This window comes from Toxorhynchites rutilus, chromosome 2 (genome assembly GCF_029784135.1).
Source record: "Toxorhynchites rutilus septentrionalis strain SRP chromosome 2, ASM2978413v1, whole genome shotgun sequence".
NCBI lineage: Eukaryota > Metazoa > Arthropoda > Insecta > Diptera > Culicidae > Toxorhynchites > Toxorhynchites rutilus.
In genome coordinates, this window is record NC_073745.1 from 2463780 (window position 1) to 2485844 (window position 22065).

At 37.5% G+C, this 22065-nt stretch overlaps 2 protein-coding genes across 2 annotated transcripts; one reads left to right on the forward strand and one right to left on the reverse strand.

Annotated features, from left to right (window-relative positions):
• Positions 1–16611: 16611 nt before the first annotated feature.
• On the forward strand, positions 16612–17771 carry LOC129764751 (haloacid dehalogenase-like hydrolase domain-containing protein 2). The gene is made up of 3 exons (XM_055764205.1): positions 16612–16823; positions 16877–17396; positions 17449–17771. The coding sequence occupies exons 1-3, from the start codon at positions 16624–16626 to the stop codon at positions 17617–17619; spliced, it is 891 nt and encodes a 296-aa protein (XP_055620180.1). The 5' UTR covers positions 16612–16623; the 3' UTR covers positions 17620–17771.
• LOC129764749 (histone acetyltransferase KAT8) lies at positions 17649–19478 on the reverse strand. Its single transcript, XM_055764202.1, has 2 exons — positions 19165–19478; positions 17649–19103 (listed from the first exon to the last, which is right to left on the reverse strand). The coding sequence occupies exons 1-2, from the start codon at positions 19315–19317 to the stop codon at positions 17766–17768; spliced, it is 1491 nt and encodes a 496-aa protein (XP_055620177.1). The 5' UTR covers positions 19318–19478; the 3' UTR covers positions 17649–17765.
• Between the last annotated feature and the right edge of the window lie 2587 nt (positions 19479–22065).

The following is a 22065-nucleotide window of genomic DNA, read 5'->3' on the forward strand; positions in this document are numbered from 1 at the left end:
CTACGATCGAGATAGCTATCATTGTGCTGCTTATAACTAAAAAGTTGTACATAATTTATGTCCATTGCCCTAGCAATAATTACATAGACCTACCTCATATTCTTCAAAAACATCCACATTGACTCATATTCTTTTCCTTGAGCTTTGGCCGACCACATCCAACGGACAAAATCTGTCACCTCGAACACCGACGGCCCTTGTATATTCCTCTATAGTACATAACCATTGGGTGCGGAGTCCTAGCTCTCTGCTGAAAATAGTTCCGGCCACTCTTTCATCCAACATTATGGCCGCATGTCCAGCCCCCTGTAACCTGCTACGTTGTATTGCCTACACTGTATCAGCATATTTATAGACTTGATAGAGCTCATGACTCATGTGTCTACACCACATTCCATCTTTCAGTTTACCGCCTAGTATTGAACGCAGCACTTTACATTTAAAACACCTAGCGCTCATCGACCGGCTTCCTTCAGCTTCCATGCTTCATGTCCGTGAAGGGCAGCCGAGAGGATCAGCGTTCTATATAGCGCTAGTGTCATGCGAATTTGCAGACTACGGGACTCCAGCGGGCTACGTAATCAATGGAGAGATATGCTAACAGCTGCAATTCGTCTTTTGACATCAAGGCTCACATGTAACGAGTGTGCCATTCCTCAACTACTTCGAATTGTTCCCTATCCTACTCCATCTCAACTCCAATACTACTGGTACTCCCACCCTCTCTATTTAAAAGGTCTAAAGGCTTTTCTCCAACCCTACGATCGATCCCGGTGATATCGATGTCATCCGCAAAACCAAGAAGCATGTGAGATTTTATGGAGATTGTAACATTTCCATGCACGTCTGTTCTTCGTAGTGCACCTTACTATGCAATGTTGAAAAATAATTTTGAGAGCGCATCACCTTGCTTCAGTTCATCTAACGTTACGAAATCAAATGAGCTCTCACCCGCTATTCATACGCATTATTTAAATCCCTCCAGCACCATTCGGATCAGCTTTATTATAGCGAATTCGTTTTTAAAACTGAGTCAGTGCCATACTGACTCTGTAATAAAAAAACGTTTTCAGTTTCACGAATGCGGTGGTTTGTTGGTGTGCGTTATATAGTCTGATTTGTTTATATTTACGACGGCAAATGTACAGTGTCGACGTCTGGTGGTGATATTAGTGCTTGGGAGGTAAATTGTTCTCCATCAGATCAGAAGGGCCAAGTGCAGTGTAAACATATAAAAGTTTGAATGAAAATTTTTACTTAATATTGTTTGATTACCTAACACATGTAGTTCTGACACTCACTTAACCATTTGTCGATGCATTTCCTGTTTGTTCCACAAATAATTACTATTATAATATAAAACCATCATTAGACACAGTTTTCGTTCAATATTCTGCGATATCGGAAAAAAACTTTTATTTAATCACATAAAATAAATATTCGATACGTTAAAGTAAATTTTCATTCATAATTTTGATTTTGAAATTTATTCCACCTGAATATCCATCATTATTTTCACCTCCCAATGAAAGCACACGTAGCTTAATGCCGTCTACTCTACTCTTCAAAATCAGAATCCGAATTGGATTACGATTCCAATAATACAAAAGCAAAAGCAGCAGGTTTTCCATTTTCATAGTCTTTATTTTTACATTTTCCAAAACAATATTCGGAACTTGACAGTTCAGTATAGTTGTATTGGTGAACCCGAGTGCCAACCCGTGAAACATCTCAGTGCGAAACTAACAGCTTTCGGGGCGAACTAGTGCGACACTGAGTGCGAAACTGAGTGAATAAAAAAACGTTTTGACAGCAGTTAGTGCGGCACTGGGGTTGAAACTGAACAAAAACGAATTCGCTATTAGTTTCGTCGGAAAACTGTGTTTTAGCATTATTTGCCACAGCTCGTTGCGCTTGGCTGAATCGTACGACCAAAGTACGTGGAATAAGAAGGTAATCTACTCCCTTGCTTTGTTCAAGTGTGGTAGGCAAAGGAAAAAGCAAGAAATAGTAATAAACCATCGATCGAATCCATATAAATTTAAACAGTTTTTAATTTTTCAAATACAAGAACTGTGTCCAAAAATGTTTCGAAATGATGAAATAGCAGTTTACTTAATTATTTTAAAATTTAAAACTAAAATTAATAATGCAATCCGATAAACAAATGTGTTGAGAGGTTATATCGAAGCAGTGTCGTTCCCGTTCCCGATCCAAGGAGCGAATGCATTGGATAGCGGAAAACATCTCCGATTAGTTTATCTCATTCGAAATTATTCTGTTCCGGCATCGCGGGACGTGGTACTTCAACATTTCGCTGTAGTAAACAAAACCTGTTCAGTATGAAATCGATAAAAAACCACATAAAAACTTACTTGCACTGAAAAAGCGGTACATTATCGTGTTTACCTTCGGCACGACTTGCGATTTTGTCTCTTTTCAGAATTTTTGGAACTTTTAAAATCGAGAAATATTTAAAAAAAACTTCAGAACTGCGAACTAATTGAGGATTTGTTATTACTAACTTCGTTGTGTTTGTAACACATGCGCTCTCCGTGTGTATACACAGGAAATATCCCTTACCTTCTATTCTACGTACTTTGTAGAGGTGTGTAAATCAGCTCATCATGATGAACAGCTCTGATCATATCAGCTCATCTAAATGAGCTGTTCTTTATGAACAGCTCTTCAGCTCAGTTGTCAGTGCCGACTTTCAATTTGGGTCCCAAACTCGATAGCCACGAAGCCAGTTTGAAAATGTTAAAATTCAAATGAAATTTTTCACACCATATTATTAATTACTTGAAACACGTATTCCAGACTATTATTTACAACAGACTCGGCGAGTACAACATTTCCGACATTTTTACTGAGGCTTTACATTACAATAGAAAGTTTTCTTCAAAAAAAAGACGGGTGGGTAATGTCGGGGACATAACCGGAGTGACGTAGGACTATACAAAGGGGACAGCTTTTGTTAAATATATATTTTAAATATATTGTTTTATTTTCTTCTCCTACGTGAATACCTACCTATCTACCTGAAAAATGGATTAGTTTACTGTTTACTCTTTATGAATATGTTGATGGTTCTGAAAAGAACCTTTGGTGTTGTGTTTTTGTTATCACTCGATATTTCCATCTTTTTCGGTTAAACCTTCCTGTTTAGCTATTGCGTTTGCCACTCGCCACAGCTTTCACAGTTGGAAAATTTCTTCCCATCCAGCTTGTGACATGTTGTTCAGTAAATTACATTTAATGCGATGTGCCGGAGAAACACTTTGCCACTCACTGAAACTAATTGTTGCCTTGATGAGCGCCGAACCGAAGCTGCTTTGTTCTTGATGCGGGTTTTCTGATTGTCGTGAGCAGCTTTGCAAGCCAACTCGAGCACTCCGACGGCCGAAACTCTATAATCGCTGTTAGGTATACTGGTGCTCCGGCACCAATCCGTTCGGTCTAGTTACCCTTGCGGAGCAATCAGTGAATGCGACCAACAGGGAACTGGAGACCTGCACGGTTCGAGTGAGACTTTGCCTTTCCCTTAACTTGTCCTCCTTTTTACGTCCACGATACCGATGCCGTACCACCACACGGGTTTACGGTTTGAAAGAAAATAAGATATTTTTTTGGGGTCCGCGTGTTTTATACTTTAGCGGTACACACTCACAGGATAGAGAAAAATCGGCAGACTCAGCCAGAGGGGCGAGTCCAACGAGACGAACGAATGAGCGTTAAAAGTGTGCGATGGCAAAAAAATACATTCATTACGATTTGTTCGCTCGTTGGATTCACATGCAGGCTAAAAAGGGTCCTTTTCAGGATCACAAAATTATCTTCAATCTAAAGAGTTTATTGTTTTGTTATCACTCGATATCCCCATCTTGTTCGGTAAAAACCTTTATGTTTAGCGATTGCATTTGCCACTCGCCACAGCTTTCACAGTTGGAAAATTTCTTCCCATCCAGCTTGTGACATATTTTACAGTAAATTACATTCAATGGCACGTAGCATTACCACCACTCAGTATCGGATTGGAGGTAATTTTAACCTGTAATTGAACATTTGCGATGACAGTGGTACAGTGTCGACTTTCAATGTGGGGTCATAATTTGGACCCCGAACTCTATGTTTACAAAAATTTCCAACTAAATATGTCGCATTACATGTCCGTCCAATTAGCTAAATGTCGAGATAAGTGTAAATTACTGTACTTTCAATCTAGAAGCAATTTAAGAATTGGTGAAAATCAAAAAGCTCATAACAACTGGCAAATTCAAATTATGAAAAAATCAATTTGAGTTTTATTATTATTTTGGATATTGTTTTAGAAAGCATTGAACTGTATTTCCTAAACACTTTTTTGGAAGGTTTAATGGCCCTGAAAAGCGCCTTGTTTTATGGAATGGTTCCAATTTAGAAAACTTAGTACTCGTGGTTTTGAAAAAAAACCATTTCGAACGCCCTCGATGCCGCCTTGTTCTGGATTTGCCACCAAAGCAGTTTGTATAAAGAACAAACTTTTTTCTTCTGCTACCTGATGCCGTTTTGCGATTGCGTTTGCCACTCGCCACTCGCTGCAACTGCCTGTTGTTGTCTTGATGTCCACCGAACCGAATGTGTTCTGTTCCGAATGCGGGTTTTCTTATCGTCGCGAGCAGCTTTGCCAGCTAACTCGATCACTTCGGCGGCCGAAACTATATAACGCCGGCTAGGTGGACTGGTGCACTGGTACTAACGCGCTCGGCCTAGCTACCCTTGCGGGAAACTCCAGACCAACACGGTTCGAGCGGGATTTTGCCTTTCCCTTCACTTTTCCTCCTTATCCATGTCCAGACATGGCTGCTTGGGTTGGTTTGTTGATGTGTTGTGATGCGAACTGATGTGGTGTACGGTTTGAATGAGAATGATCGTTACGGAAGGAAGGAAGGTATTGTATTATAGAGACTTTAAACTTTTGCAGTTCATTCGTCTCTAGCCTTGAGAAAGGCCCTTTGAAAACTCTACTCTACTCTATTACTCTACTACAGCGCTACCACCTCCGCCCTCTTGCCTTGAGAAAGGCACTCGATCCCTCGCCGTCCAGCTCGTCCAGCAACGATGTTGTCCAGTCGGTGTCCACACAAAGAATGATCGTTACGGCAGCGGAGCGGGGATTTTTAAGCTGACTGGCTGACTCGAGAGTTACGCATGTGTGAGACTGCGACCAATGTTTCGTTCATTTTTTTTCTTTTTCCTTCCCAATCGTGCTTCATTCTATTTCGCTGCTGCTCTGGTTGCCCGTTTTGGTCGGTACGATTTGTGGAGCACAAAATGGACCAATCAAAAATGGGCACATAGTGCATTTTGACAATGCTTGATATTTCACAATTATTCAATTATTTATCTCAAGAAAAATTTAATGTTATTCGTTATGATGGATGCGTAGATATATTTCCTATCAATTGATGCAAAAACCTTTGCGATCTATTGAGAAATGCTCGAGTTATAAGCGTTCCAAATCTTGCATTTTTTTCCTACTTGTTCAGTGCCTAGATTTCCATTTCACCCCCTATATCTTCCGGTTAGACGTAGTCCTACGTCAAAAAAAATCTTATGAGATTTTTGCACCGCCTGCAAACAAAGTGTTTTTCATTGAAATAGAATACTCATTTGATACACAGCAGTTAATTTTCATTAATAATTTGAATTTTAAAAACGTGTTCATTCTGCCTGAGAGCCAATTATTATTTTTGGCGCCCCCTAAACTGGTAAACAAAGCTCAATGCCGTCAACGCGAATATAACAGTTGAAAAGACGAGGGACAAATGAAACTAAACTGATGTCTTAACACGAAGAGCGAGAGACGGTCAGTTCATTTGAATCTTACAGCTCACACACTCTCTTCAATTCTACAGCTCTTTTCTCTCCTTCATCATCATCAAAGTGAGCTGAAGAGCTGTTTGATTTTTTTTGCGAGCTGTTCCGCGTCAACTCACTTCAAAGAGTCGATTCTTCGGAACAGCTCATGAGCGGATGGCACATCTCTAGTACTTTGTCGTACGACACCACAAACAGATGATAAGTCTGCAGGTTGTATTCCACTTTGTATGCAGAATTGAGCAACGTGTTCTTTTGATACTTGCTACAGTTGGCTACAGTTGATGGCCTTTTTTTGTAGAAGTACAAATGAGACTGGATAACTTCATTCTTCTGCTTTCTTAGCACTACGAAACCGACGCCTTGTTCCGCTGCCTTGCCGCCACCGTGATAGATGTGCGAGATGGAAAATGAAAGGTGGGAAGATTTTTAAATCTGTCACGTCACAGATTTTGTTTATGTATGTTACTTTTCTTATAATAGTCCACTACATAGGAAAAGTGTTGTTATTAAAAGTAAAAATAAGCAGATGAAATGAACAAATTAGTATTTTTTCTTAAATCACTAGCGTTCAAAATCATAGGGGCCCAACTGAAATTTTAGCAGAAACTGAAACTGTTGAGGTGTTCTAAACTTTATTTCAATCTTATTTTACTTCTCGTTACATCGACCAAAAACGTAAATGAACAAAGTCAGAGTTACAAAATCGTTTTTTCCTTTGGCGGAAAACATTTTACAGCGCATGAGAAAAAAGTAGCAAGTTTTTTCCGCGTAAAATGCACTTGAAAAATAAATTGAATAGACTCCATATGACCTAAATTGAGACGAAAAGTTTTCTGCTTCCGTCCTAGTTTTAGACGAATTAAGTGTTCAGCACCCTAATTGTGGGAAAAGGAATTACAATTGCTAACAAGAGATAAACTGCCATGAAGATGCTCTAAAATCCAAACATAGTAAAAATTAGAATACTAATTCTGATATAAGAAGAAATAACAAAAATGAAACATTTTGGTTCGTGACATGTTCTGTTTATTTTTCAAATGATGAATGTAACGCGAAAAATATTTTTTGGAAATATGTAATTATTTTCTGTATATCCTCTTTCAACGTTATTCGTTGACACATTCAATTTTGTACCATTTGAGTAACTGACTGTTATGCCTGATATGTGAACTTCTTATCTTCCTGGCTACTACTACAATCAAAGTTTATTACAAGCAAAACCCGTGAATCTTCCCACCTTCTATTTTTCATCTCGATAGATGTGGTACTTGAATGACGTGTGGGCTATGATTGTGTCACATCTACACTGAGAGGAAAATTTAGTAAATATGACGAATTTTTTGGTACATGTTACCAATTCTCTAGTCATTTTCTACCCTACTAATCATTGGTACATGTTACAAAAAAAGAATGGTAGGCACATATGTCAAACAAACTACAAATTGTTGGTCCAACATTGGTGCAATAACAGTGAAAATTTTGCTTCATATTTGTGAGAGGTAATCATCAGGGATAATGACAATATTTTTTAATAATTATTTTTAATTTAAAAAATTGTATTTGATTGCGTTTAATTCTACATACTTAGAATACATTATACTAATAACTTATTCTATAAACAACACCAATAATTCTCGTTGAAATCATTCTATAAACTGCGTACAAGAGGCAAATTTTAATCGCAGCCTCAACCACCTCAATTTCATGAGCATTTCCAAAGCAAGTTCCCGAGCAAGTTCCCGTTCCTCTTCCTGCTGCATCGCTCTGATTTGCATTAGCTGATTAGCAGCTGATTAGCAGAGTGGCGGTAGAATTAGCACGTTTCATCCGTATTTTGTTCTCTCGTGTCCCTATGAAGAAAAGAAATACATATGTTAATGATATTAAATATGCAATAAATTATGTATGTTCACCTTAATTTTTTTACCGTCGATGATGTGTTGAAGAAAGATTCCAACTCGCCGTTACCTTCAGTCCCATAGCTTGGATGGTTTTTGGTAAACAAGTATTACGAGTCTGGGATCATGCCAGCTGTAAAGACAAGGAAAAAGGTTAATAGTGTTGTAATGTATAGAATATAACTGATGTTTATCCTTGGCGGGAATATAAAAACAGTTTCCCGATCGAGGTGACTGATGTAATGATGTAAAAAAACGAATACTTATCTCCGATTTGTTTATGATGAATGATTGTACTGCATATAATTTTAAGGCCAACTAAAAAAACAAAATATGGTATTAGGTCAATTATGTTAATATGAATCAAAATTTCTTGTGATATTTTCCCCGCCGAAAATATGAAAACAAATTCTCGGGGGGATGAATACATAATTGAATTCAATAAAAACAAAGTGCTTACCTCCAAATCGCTTCGTCTCCAAAAGACAAATGGCGATTGCGAAGTGCGCACATCACAGTTGTTAGGTATGACAATAAAAACAAACTTACTAATGGTATGAAGTAAAATATACGAATTCCTGGTAGAAACATTCATTGCGTCTGACATCTTTTTTACGCAATTTTAGTAATATTTACAAAAAATGTGTATATTTTACCAATGTTTTTGCTACTAAAGATTTGGTAGCTGCTTTTACTAAACTATTTCTCCAGTGTACCCAAAAGCCACTCACCCGAATGTAACAAATACCCGAATGCGACAGCTACCCGAATGTAACATCTACCAGAACTAACACTTACCCGAATGCGACATTTACCCGAATGCATCAGTTGCCCGAATGTGACAGTTACCGAATGTAACATTTACCCGAATGCGACGATTACTCGAATTTAACAATTATCCGAATGTAACATCTACCCGAATGCGCAAATTGTATTATTAGGAAGTATTTGTGTATTTATTTCTGATCAGTGTTATATAAAGATCATATTTGTCTCGTACGTTCATCTCCATTCAAAAAGTATTTTTCGTGGGTAGTGCAGTTTGAGAAGTAGTGGCGTTGAATAAAATCCTTTTGAAATAATGAAAAGTGAAAGAATGCAGTTAAACGTAACGCATAACGTAATAAGAAGTTTGACCATTCATATGGATGACGCAGCCCGTTTACTTCAAAGAGAGCTGCCAATTTTGGTACATACGTATTACGGCCCTGAAGTGCAATTTTGATTATGAAATTATTTCTTAGCTACGAAATTAATTCTGAGATCACTGTAATGGAGTCGAAATTTCCATCTAACGAGGACAAGGAACCAAGGCGGCATCAAGGCCTCTCGCAAGCGAACCTGTGTTCCACCGATTGTCCGATTAGTTTGAAACATAGGAGACGATCTTCTAATTAGGCATACGATTATCTGGTGCATCACGTTTGCAACCAGGCAATCAAAATGCATGACATAATTGACTAAAGCATCGTCTTCTATGTTTCAAATAAACCGGGCAATCGGTGGAATACAGGAATAAATAATCAGAATCAATTTCATCACGAAATAATAAATTCATGATAAAAACTGTGCTACGGTGGTAAATACGTAAGTACCATTTTTGTTGTCATAATTTTTTTTACATTTTCATTCAAATTTTTTATGTTAAAGTTACCTGCTTAATTCTAAATTCCATAACCCATGCTCATTTCTGCATGATCTCTTGGCCTTGAAGAACAATACGGAAAGGAAAGAAGACGGCAAGTCAATTGTGCCTATACTAATTTCAAAAAAATACACGGCGAAGTCTTCAACGTCTTTTTCGAATGTCCTCATTACAATTTCTCACTTTACTTCGTAACTGCGTAACAAGAGCTTCGACAAAACACATAATCTGATTTGTCGGAATTTTTCCTTCTTCATTCGGGTAAATGTTGCAATAATAAAATTTGTTGCATTCGGGTAAATGTCGCATTCAGGTTTCGCGACGTTTCATGCAATTCTAAGACATTTGGCATTTTTTTCGAAAACCCCGATTTCCTCTAATTTTTCGATTTTCAAAAAACTCAAATTTTGACCGCTTTGCGCCACTCTCCCTGAAGTCCGATTGAGCTGAAATTCATCATAGGGTGTTTTTTCGTGGTGGTTAACATTTTGTATAGGGTAACTTTTTGAAATTTTAGGGTCGATTTTTTCCCATACATTCCATTCTATGTCAAACCGATATATTTTTGCCAAAAGTGGTAATTTTGTTCTTTATCGCAAAACATTAGATCCGTATTTTTTTATATTTTCGCTAGGGTGACCATTTCCATTCTTCCATTATTTGTTTTTGAGAGGCTTTAAACTTTACAATTCATTCGCCTCTAGAGACCTTTCCCATTTTAGGGTGGTCCGAAAAATCAACGTTTTTCCTTTTTTCCCTAATATGACTTTCTTTAAAAATTCGTAATTATTGAACCATTGAACCGATTTAGATGATCGGTATATCGAATTAAAGCCAATGTTTTTATGAAAAAACATTGAACTTGCAAAAGCAATGGATTTCATTTTCGTAATTATTGATTGTAGTCGTTTTTTAATGTTTTCATGGCTATGGACTAGAGGCGCTATATTTTTTTATATTTTTTCTGGAAAGAGGATTTTTTACATAACATATCTCGATTTCTGAAACCGAGATATGTTATGTAAAATGCTATTGCTATTTTTTCGTTTTTGGGATATGATTTTTCAAAGTTAACCGGTGGTTCGAAAGATCATTATTCCCCCTTTATTCAAAAACTAGCTGACCCGGCAAACTTCGTCCCGCCCAAAATTAGTTTTTTGTTATCAATACCTTCAAACATTCACGTTTTCTTACTATGAGCAAGTTCATGGGTCCAATCGCAGAATTGTTCATTGACTGATCTTTTATTCGACCCCGTTGAATTCACCTTTTACTATAAAATTCCTAGTATTTCTAACAAAACTCATCATTATAATATCAGATTATTTTCAGACATAATTCTCGCTCAAGATTTTTCAACCACTTGCAAATAACATGTTTCTCCGTTACATGGAATGTTTTATACAGAAAATATATTCCTTCCTCGAGCTCTGCTCTTATCAACACATCCGACGATCCTATTTTTGGTATAGATAGAAGAAGATATAGGAGTGCGTTTCATCATATTAAAATCCATTTCCAGTTTCGAACAAAGATCAATTTCGCTAGCGCAAACATCAAATGGACTAACAGCACTTGTCACTATGTAATTGTAGAACATATGGGAATTTAATTTTCCGAATTTTCCCTTTTTCCTCCAGTTTTCCGAAAATTTTCAATTGTCATGTTTGGTTGAAATATGTGTAATATTTTTTTGGAAGAGGAAGGAGTATCTAACCGTAAAAACAGTTATTACACCCTAAAACCTCCACATGCCAAACTTGGTTTCATTTGCTTAATTAATTCTCGAGTAATGCAGAAATTTGTGTTTCATTTGAACGGCAATCCCACCTAAGAGAGGGATAGGAGTATCTAACCACCATAGAATCATTTGTTGCACCCTAAAACCTACAATTGCAAAATTTGGTTCCATTTGCATGATTAATTCCCAAGTAATGCAGAAATTTGTGTTTCATTTGTATGGTAGCCCCCCCTTAGAGAGGAGGGTGGAGAGTCTAACTACCATAGAAACATTTATTGCATCCTAAAACCTCAATATGCCTAATTTGGTTCCATTTGCTTGAATAATTCTCGAGTAATGCAGAAATTTGTGTTTCATTTGTATGGCAGCACCCCCTTAGAGAGGGGGGTGGAGAGTCTAACCACCTTAGAAACATTTATTGCACCCTGAAACCTCAATATGCCTGATTTGGTTTCATTTACTTGATTAACTCCCGAGTAATGTGGAAATTTATGTTTCATTTGTATGGCAGCCCCTCCTTAGAGAGGGGGAAGGGGTCTCAAACTATCACGAAAATCTTCCCCGGGCCCAAAAACCCCTACATACCAATTTTCATGTTGATCGGTTCAGTAGTTTCCGAGTCCATAAAAATCAGACAGACAGACAGACAGAAATCCATTTTTATATATATATATATATAGATGACTTTTCGCGAAAACTCATAACATTCGAATATCTGAACCGACTTAAGGTGGAAACAGAATGCCGCGCTATGCGTCGCGTTGCGACAATTGTGCTTTGACACTTCATTTTAAATATGAGTGTTTCAATTTAGTCGAACACAATAATGGGTTGCGTCATTAGCATCGTTGTACTAAACGCTAACTTTTATTCTAAACTGCTTGCGCCGAATTCGCGATGACAGTGGTATGGTGTCGACGTCTGGTGGCAACTTCAAATTAGGGCCATAATTTGGGTCCCGAACTCGTTAGTGTAATCTCTATCAGATTAGAAGACACGAAGCCGGTTTTTAAATTCTAAAATTTGAATGAAAATTTTCACATCATGTTATTTGATTACTTGAAACACGTGTTTCTGACTTTCATTCAACCATATGGCTAAACAATTCCAACATTGTTGCTGAATTTTTTCATCATAATATAGAGTTGTCTTCATAAATAATTTTCATATGAGACTTTTTCAGCACCTGCAAACAAAAATGTTTTTCATTTAAATAGAATACCAGTTTGATATGGAAAAGCTAATTTCATTCATAATTTAATTTTGAAAACATGTTCATTCCGACTGCGAATCAGCTATTCTTTCACGCTCTCCTAAACTAGTAAACGAAGCTCAATATGTCGGATATGTCAATGTGTTGTTTTTAAAAACATTCAACTGATCCCTGGACACAACAAGATTTTCATACGACTTTTATTATTTTTTTTGTTTACATGACAAGTGGTGACGCGAATGCTAGATTGTGACTGCAAATCAACAGACTGCGTCGGGCGAATATTTTAGTACAAAACGCAAGCAATGACAGCTGATGAGAAGCAACGCACAACGCGGCATTCTGTTTCCACCTTTAGATGATCGACATATCAAATTGAAGCCAATAAGCTAACCTTCTTTAAAAAATATTGCACTTGCGGGAAGATTTGATTGTTAAAACATGTTAAATTTGCAAAATATGGCACCTCTGATATCGACATATGTTATGTAAAAAATCCTCAGCTTTCCAGAAAAAATATGCAGCGCTCTCTATCTTTAACCGAGAAAACTATGAAAAACTAACTCAATCTATAATTGTAAAAACGAAAACACAAATATTTTGCAAAGGCGTATTTTTAATGAAAGGCTAGCTCGTTAGCTTCAATTTGATTTGTCGATCATCTGAATCTACTCAGTGGTTTCAAAGTTTTGAAAAAAGTCATTTTTGGGAAAAAGTGGAAAGATAGATTTTTCGGACCACCCTAAAATGGAAATTAGCACCCTAATAAAGAAATAAAAAATACGGGTCTAATGTTTTGGAACAAAACACCACTTTTGAACAAAATTACCACTTTTGACGAAAATCTGACAACCGATATACCGGTTTGGCATGGAATGGCTGTATTTTACTATTATAGATACCGAGCAAGTCATTAGCATCACCCGAGTGATAGCTTTCGATGCAATTTTCAGAATTTTCCGAGTTGAAAAAGTCGCTACAATCGCTATCACTATCACACCGAGCAAAATTTCGTATTTTGTAAATCAAGATAACCTCTTACCGAGCTATAGAGGCGAATGAACTGAAAAGTTTAAAACCTCTATAATTCATCACGTTCGTTCTTACCGAGCTCGAATTTCATGTGTTGCAATTGTATATATTTAAGCGTCTCAGGAATATTTTTCAAAGGATATCAGAGACACAAACCAAAACAACATAATTCTCTGAAGATATGCAACAGGCAAACCGAACAGCTCGAAAAATTCAGACAATTGCACCGATAGTTTTCAATAGATCGATATTGTCGTTTTGCCTGGTGTCTATAATAGTAAAATAACGAGCAAAATTCGGTACTTTCGTATTAGCGTCACCGGAGCAGAAATACAATAGATAGCACTATTATTGTTCGCACTGGCATTCAAATATTATTTGTATTGTTGTTGGCTTGTTGTATGCAGTGTTTTGTCATTTTTTAGTGCTACGAAAATGCGTATTTGGGATTTGGGGTACTTAAGTATAAACGCCACCGGAGCGCAATTTTCATTATGAATTGGTTTTTCTTAATTAAATTTATTCTGAGGTCAACGTAATGGGGACGTAGACCCCATCAATCGAGGATAAGGAAGTGACACAATCCGAGTCGGCCGCCGACCCGCCGTCGGAAGCGGCGGCCTTTTGCAAACAAACCTGTGTTCCATCGGTTGCGTTACTCGTTTATGGGTATTAGACAGCTGTATGGCCCCGCCATTTTTTTGGTGCCAACATCTCAAACGCCAAAAGTATTTGTTTTCTTTAAAACAGCGATCCGCGTTGACGGCATTGAGCTTCGTTTACGAGTTTAGGGGAGCGTCAAAGAATGGCTGATTTTCAGTTGGAATGAACGTTTCCAAAATACAAAATTATGAATGAAAATTGGCTTTTCTATATCAACTTAGTACTCTATTCAAATTAAAAACATTTTTGTTTGCAGGTGGGTAAAAAGTCTCATAAGAAAATTGTTTATGAAGACAACTTTATTTTATAATGAAAACAATCAGTAACAATGTTGGAATTGTATAGCCATATGGTTGAATGAAAGCCAGAAATACGTGTTTCAAGTAATTAAATAAAATGATGCGAAAATTTTCATTCAAATTTCAAAATTTAAAAACCGACTTCGTGTCTTCTAATCTGATAGAGATTACACTAACGAGTTTTGGCCCCAATTTTGGCCCTAGTTTGAAGTCGCCACCAGACGTCGACGCCTTGCCACTGTCTTCGCGAATTACCAATTTACCACCATCTGACATATCGTGATGTCTATGATGAACTTTTTCAGCAGAGTGATAGTGAGATGCGCGGTGACGGTAGATAGAGTGAGATAGCGATAATCGTGCCATACGGCTGGTATTAGAGATAAGAAATTGCGTTACTTAGGGGGGAGGGGGTCCAAAATCTGGATTTTTAGCGTTACGTAATTTGTGCACGACGCCTTATTGAGTTTGCATATTATTGAGTTTGCATATATTGAGTTGCATATATTTAAGTGTTGCTGAAACGTTTCCCGAAAGGAAACATCAGGAACGCAAACCAAAAAAATATAATGCTCTGAAGATATGCAACAAGCAAACCAACCAACTCGAAATATTCTGACAGTTTCTATCGACTTGCTCGGTATCAGGGATGCCAGATGATTTTTCCAAATGTCTTCACATGGTACGAAAAAATGTCTTCAAATGGCTTCACAATCATATCGGAGGATACTAAAATTCATAACTTACTTTTGAACAAAGTTTGATAACGTATTCAATGTTTATTATAATTGGTATTGTTATTTCATAAAATTTACCCTGAGGTTTTGAAGTTTATTTCAATAAATGTGAAGAAAGAATATATTGCGTAACTGCGAACTAAATTTTATGAGTTTAGAAATGATAATTGGCTTGATTGATTGAGTGAATATAGCCCCAGTTCATCTACAAAAATGGAACTGTGAAAACTCAATTTGTTTATTTCAGCTTTAAAGTTTTGGTTGTAACTCAACTCATATCCATAAAACTACTTATTGAAACGGTATGTAACCGGGAAACCTTCGATTTGTAAAGCGATCGTTTGAAAGATTAACCTAGAATCTATTGTATAGTATAGACCGCTTGAAGATCTCCAGAAGTAAAAGCCGCTTTATTGTTGAATTCATTCTATTGCTTTGAAAAAGGAATAACCCCGATTCAAAAGTCTCCGTTGATTACTAAGAATAATAGTAAACAAGTGACACTGATTAAGAAAGCGAGCAAATGTAACTGAGACAAAAGCCCAACTTCTTTTGCCGATATTTTCGGCCAATAGTTAGAATTTCATGGAAATAAGGCGTCATGCACAAATTACGTAACGCTAAAAATCCGGATTTTGGAACCCCTACGTAACGCAATTTACTATCTCTAATACACAGAATGTAACGCAACCTCGCCCCCCCCTTATCGCGTTACGTAATTTGTGCACGGACTCTAATATATCGAAAACCCACGTACGTTATAATACTGAAATATTTTCATATATTTCATAATGTCTTCTAAAGGTCTTCACAGTAAGTCAAATGTCTTCGAACCTGGCATCTCTGCTCGGTATGCATAATAGTTAAAGCTAACGAAATTCTGATCGACTCGATATCTATTATAGGGCCCTAAATTTACATTACGAACAGCTGAAACAATTCCTTTCAACAAGAGGGTTTCATTCTATAATGGACTGATAGCAACTAACTTCGTTGAACAAACTTCGATTTATCATGCCGCTGGTTGCCATTTTTAAATGGCTCATTGTTGTTAGATGAGATTGTAGAAGCAATCCTTGATTTAACAATGGAGCTGGTTGCAATCAAGATGCTATTGTCGATAGCAAGAGAAATTCCGGTACATTGAAAACCTGGAAATGCAATTAGGCGTCGTGCACAAATTACGTAACGCGATAAAGGGGGGTCGATGTTGCGTTACTTTCTGTGTATTAGAGATAGGAAATTGCGTTACGTAGGGGGGGGGGTCCAAAATCCGGATTTTTAACGTTACGTAATTTGTGCACGACGCCTTATCAAATTAAAAAGAAAATAATTTGAATCACTCGTGTGAGACCTAGAATGCATTTTGAATGGTAATATTTTTTCATATCAAATTTCACTTTCTTAACAAACGGGTTTTTCCCCTCATTGTTTATACAAAGCTCTAATAGTAGTCAGTAATAATTAAAGTGAACAGCAAACCCAACATTCCCCTATAATATAACAACTCCTTTGGAGCAATCGGCTGTCAAAATGCTGCGAATATCAGCTGTAAACACATCAGTCTCTATTTTTTTCCAATTATTCAAACACTATCCTCGAAATTCAGTAAAGTGTCGAAAAAATATGACATCGCAGCAGATGGCTCCGATTAAAGTTGCTCTAATTGATCTGAGTGGAACATTACACATAGAGGATCAACCGACGGAAGGGGCTGTGGATGCGCTTAAAAAGTTGCCTTATAATAAATAATTGCCAAATATTCTGTATTTCATAAATATTACAGACTTCGAAACCTAGGAGTAATGGTTAAATTTGTCACCAACACGACGAAGGAGAGTGTGTCCTCGCTACACGCTAGGCTAATAAAAATTGGATTTCAACTGGAACAATCTGAGATCTTCAGCTCACTCACTGCGGCATCTAATTACGTCCAAAGCAAGGAACTGCATCCGTACTACATAGTAACTGACGATGCTCGGAAAGATTTTCCACCGAACGATACATCAGAGCAGCACAACGCTGTGGTTATTGGTTTAGCCCCGGAGAAATTTTCTTATGAATACATCAATGAGGCCTTCAGGATATTACACCAAAGCAAAGGAACAGCATCGCTGATAGCCATTCACGAGGGCAAGTTCTATAAAACCACGGAAGGGATTTCGGTTGGCCCTGGGTGTTTTGTGAAGGGGTTAGAGTACAGTAGCGGCATTAAAAGTATATGTATTGGGAAACCCAACGAGTATTTCTTCAGATCGGCTTTACCACCAAATATAAAGGCTGAGGATTGCATCATGATTGGTGATGTGAGTAGGTTCATTCTTTTCATTTTGAACACTCATTGACTTGTGATTCAAGGATCCAAATGATGACTGCCTAGGAGCAATGGCAATTGGTATGCGAGGTTTCCTCGTCGAAACTGGTAAATATCAACCGGAACTTTACGAAAAAGACAATCTCCCCAAGGTAAGCGGTATATTCAAGAACTTTAGTGCCGTAGTTGATCACATAGCCCATGCACGCAACTAACCGCAATGGAAGTTCTTCCAATTTCTATTAGATTCATAAAATATTGTATATGCTTCAATTATGTATTTACAAATGTAAAATCCGATGATCAGATATAATGTGCCGAAATGGAACAAATAAAAAAAGAAACAATCTTGTGACTAACTTTAAGCCTTTTTCACCTGTTTAACTGGGACTGTCCGTTTTTGTGGGTTCCATTTGAGATACGCTGGATCAATCATCAATTTCGGTTTTTTAAACTGCGGTAATTGTAGGTGCTCTAGAACTGCTTTCGCGGTAACGCAAATTACATGCTGCCCTTTCCAATACTTTACCATTTTCATTGTCTGCAACGTGTAGATAATATCGTCCGGGATGATACCAGAAAGTTCACTTAGTTCCTTTATCGTTGTTGTACGGTAATCCTTCATCAGTTCTAATAGAGTATACGCCCAATAGCTTCTGTAACTGAGCCGTCCGAGATCAGACAAAGGCTTTTCTGGACTTCCAATTACGCCCTCGCGACGAGAAAGCTCATAGCTGAATGCGATTAGTAGCTTCCCGTAGCCTTTACGCTGGTATGGTGGGAGAATCAAAATACACGCTACATTGTTACCTTCGGGCGACTCCTTTTCTTTGGAAAAGTACCCAACGATGTGTTGACCTTCTTTGTCGATTTCACATAGCACGTAGAAAAAGAAAGGGTCAACATCGTAATACAGGGTTTTATGATCCAAGAATAATTTGGCCATAAGACAAAGTGTTTGACAATAGAACCGATGTTCCTTACCATCAATTTCAAAAACGGAAACAGTCCCTTTTCGATAAATTTCATTACCTGGCGGTTGGCGCCTGGTGCAAGTTGCCTTATGGTGGCGGAGTGTTTTTGCCAGGCGCATATATCGTAAACAATACTCGCATACGTATAAAGTGCCAACTTTACCGTATTCTTCAGGATATGGCGAAAAATACCAGGTATCGATTTCATATTTACCGAATCTGAGCTTGTCAATGTACTTAACCTTGGTGATAGCTTCATGTTCTTTTTCCAGAGCAGCAGTTGTTGGATCCATATCGGCGTATGTCTTCTGCACATGATTGATTTCGTCGTGGCGTCTTTTTTGATTGCGCGTAATCTTCCTGTCCGGATCACCATCCACAACCATATCCACATCTCCATTAGGTTTTCCGACTTTAGGGGAATCTTTAGCGGTTCCAGTTGAGCTGACTAGTGGACTCTTGCCATTGTAGTCATGTGCGAGAGGAGTACCGGAACTCTTTTTGTCTGCATCAGTAACTGCAGTTGAAATGCGATCCCTGGCAACCCATTGATCTAATCTTCTATTTAGTCCTTCGTAATGGATGTAGTATTCAAGCTGTTTAGGGTCGAATGGATTCTGTCTGCTTTGAATTATTTGAGCCGGATGCCAAGAACTATCTTGTCGTTGAACCAGGTATTCTGCGCCGACTACAAGTTTGTCATCACCTTCGTCAACTTTACCAGACTGTAAAAATGAATGTTTGCTAGTGAATTGCGACTGTATTCAAGCAATTGCAAAATCTCACCTCGAGTGGCGTTATGATGGACGACTCCTTGTTTACGCTAGATCCTGTCGAGGCTGTTTTTGCTAGATATTTATTTTGCTCATTTTCTGATTCTTTTTCTAGCTGTTCGCCGACTTTAAATTGCTTATGAGTAAGCATTTCGTTGGTTTTCATCGCAGAATAACCTCGAATATTCGGGTGATACCCTTCGTCAACGGAAAATGTTCAGTTTATAGATAAAATATTTTGCGAACAGCTAGAATAATAAACATAAACACCTTTTTGTTGATTGACAGAAATGTTGGCAGAACCGGTAAACTATACGCAACAGCCAGAGCAATTGCGTTGCAGGGATGCCAGAAGATTTTTTCAAATATATCATTACCGCACATGGCTGCACAATCATATATAATTATAATTGCAAAGAATCATAGCTTAATTTTCAAACAATATTGCATCAATCACAACTCGAAAGGAATAGGAAAGATAAAAGCATTGGTTGATTTACTTTCTTTTCATGTTTTTGCTCAAATTCTATGGAAAAAAAGGCGCAAAAGACTTCACGTGCTTTCAAATGGTTCCAAAGAACGTCAAGTGAGAACATATCTTCACACCAGGCATCCCTGTCCCAAGTTTTTATTCAAGCGTAAACTTTATACTGTTATACTATCTTTAAATGTTATACAGTTATATGTTTTTCTATTAAGGTACGCTTACATAAATGGCACTTGAACTATTTTATTGGCGAAATACACGTATCTGAATGCTCGTGCTCCTGAATGCTTGATGACACATCCGGCATACGTCTTCAACTTCTTGATGCTAGACAGACCACCCCTGCGGTTTGCTATTCTGCATGGCTATCACGTCAGCTTCAAACAACCGCGTTGAGGGGCATTGAGCTGCGTATTCGCGTTGACGGCGGAATGGTGTCGACCTAGGTAGTGCGGACTGAATCAAAACGGCTGTCAAAAAAGATCCAATTGAAATGTCAAAAGAGATCCAACGATTTGGAGTGTTATTTTTCTTATGATAATCAACACTACAGAAGAGGTATTGTTATCAAAGGCAAACATAATTAAACTTATAAAATGAACGAACTTCATTTTTCCGTCAATTGTTTAATTGGCCATTGCATCTCTGAAAGAGAATCTCATATTGCAAGGTATCAGGACCTGACCGATCATCAACAAACTACGAATAACACTTAGTTCACTCCAAGATTTCAACGTGGGAGCGAAATTCGACATTGGCGAATTTGATACGTACATACATAGCAAAAGTGAAATGTTTTGGGTACTATTTTTTCTAACGTCGGTGAAAACAGTTTTGCTAGTGAAGCTGGCCGAATGAAATCCGCGTAATTATGATCCGCTAGTACTGGTTATGAATATAACGGTAAAGCAATCTGCGCTTCGTGGTTTCTTTTCCGGTTGAAATGTAACGATGTATCTCTATCAAAATTGTACAGTCACAAGCACACTGAAGAGAGAACAGATGCATGCGATGCAATCCCTCGACGCCAGACCCTAAAGTGCAATCCACAGCTCTCTTGCAAAAAGAAACGAACATGCTCCGCCAACGGATTGGATGATAGTTTTTGCTGTACAAGGACAGCACACCAGTTCGATTAAAGACAGCAGAGTGTACGCAACAGCAGCAAATTTGAAGCAGAATTTAAGAAGAAATTGAAGTGCTTGTATAATTTATAACTCTGTATAATTTCATGTATATTTCTATAGTATTAAGTAAAATACAATGTACATAGTTATAGTTTAGGCGTGTGTTGTGTTTTGTCTCCGATGAAACGAGTCCCTCAATCTGCCACAGTGATGTGAAGTTTCATGCGAATGGAAAATCCCCGCTGCATCACTTCAATGAAGGCAGTCTGCATCGCGCCCACGGGGGGAATTTGGTTTCTCAACGTTTGGCAATCCGCATAAAGGCTGCTTTGGTATCGCGCAGCGGGATTAACTAGCAATTTTTACAGTCCACTGCATTAAGACGCTATAAAAATAATCCTGAAAATGTGTATGAAAGGTTTGCTACAGTTTTGGTTTTCAATAATTCAAACATCGTACTTACTCCACAGATACGCGAATCCTCATTCGGAACTAGTTTGTCGTCTCCGCAAAAATCGACCCAGTGCGTCTGTAAATACGTTTCCGAAAGAATACGATAAAAGCTAACGCGAACATTTTCACTCGTATTCGGGCAGTCTTTCACTGAGCAACGCATTTTTAATGTCCACTTTCCCTGATATAATATTTCTTCGAATGAAATAAAAACAAACGAAGTCACAGTCACCACAGTCATGTTTACTCCTGCGATTTGAAAACATTCGATGAAAAGTGGAACGAAGAGTTGCCAGATGATTTTAAAAAAAAGTCTGTAAAAATATGTGAAAGTCTGTTAAAAATGTGGAAATTTCTGTAAAAGTGTGCGGATCTGTAGAAATATCTTTTAACGTTATTTTTTCCAGATTCATTGATACTTTGTACATCGCGATGCACGTGAGATTGTCTTTTGTATATTATGGTATATTTTGTATATGTACATCTTTTATATATACAGCCATTCCATGCCAAACCGATATAGTAGTTCTCACATTTCGATGAAAAGTGGTAGTTTTGTTCTTTATCGCGAAACATTAGACCCTTTTTTCCACCATTTCCATTTTAGGGTGGTCCGAAAAATAATTTTTCCCCAGTTTTTCCCAAAACTGACTTTTTTCAAAAATTTATAAATTTTGAATCACTGAACCGATTTAGATTATCGACATATCTAATTGAAGCCAATGAGCTAGCTTTTCATTAAAATATAATATATTGAAATTGCAATGAAAAAAAGGATTTTGTTTTCGTAATTATCGATTGTAGTTTTTTTTATTATTTTTATGGTTTTAGACTATTTTTTTATACT

What these genes read in the sequence shown, in the direction of transcription:
- LOC129764751 (XM_055764205.1), top strand. Translation starts at nt 16,624, where the DNA reads ATGCTGCGAATATCAGCTGTAAACACATCAGTCTCTATTTTTTTCCAA. An exon ending in GCTGTGGATGCGCTTAAAAA is followed by an intron (nt 16,824 to 16,876) that starts GTTGCCTTATAA and finishes TAAATATTACAG; the next exon opens with ACTTCGAAACCTAGGAGTAA. An exon ending in ATTGCATCATGATTGGTGAT is followed by an intron (nt 17,397 to 17,448) that starts GTGAGTAGGTTC and finishes TTGTGATTCAAG; the next exon opens with GATCCAAATGATGACTGCCT.
- LOC129764749 (XM_055764202.1), bottom strand. Translation starts at nt 19,317, where the DNA reads ATGAAAACCAACGAAATGCTTACTCATAAGCAATTTAAAGTCGGCGAA. An exon ending in CCATCATAACGCCACTCGAG is followed by an intron (nt 19,104 to 19,164) that starts GTGAGATTTTGC and finishes TCATTTTTACAG; the next exon opens with TCTGGTAAAGTTGACGAAGG.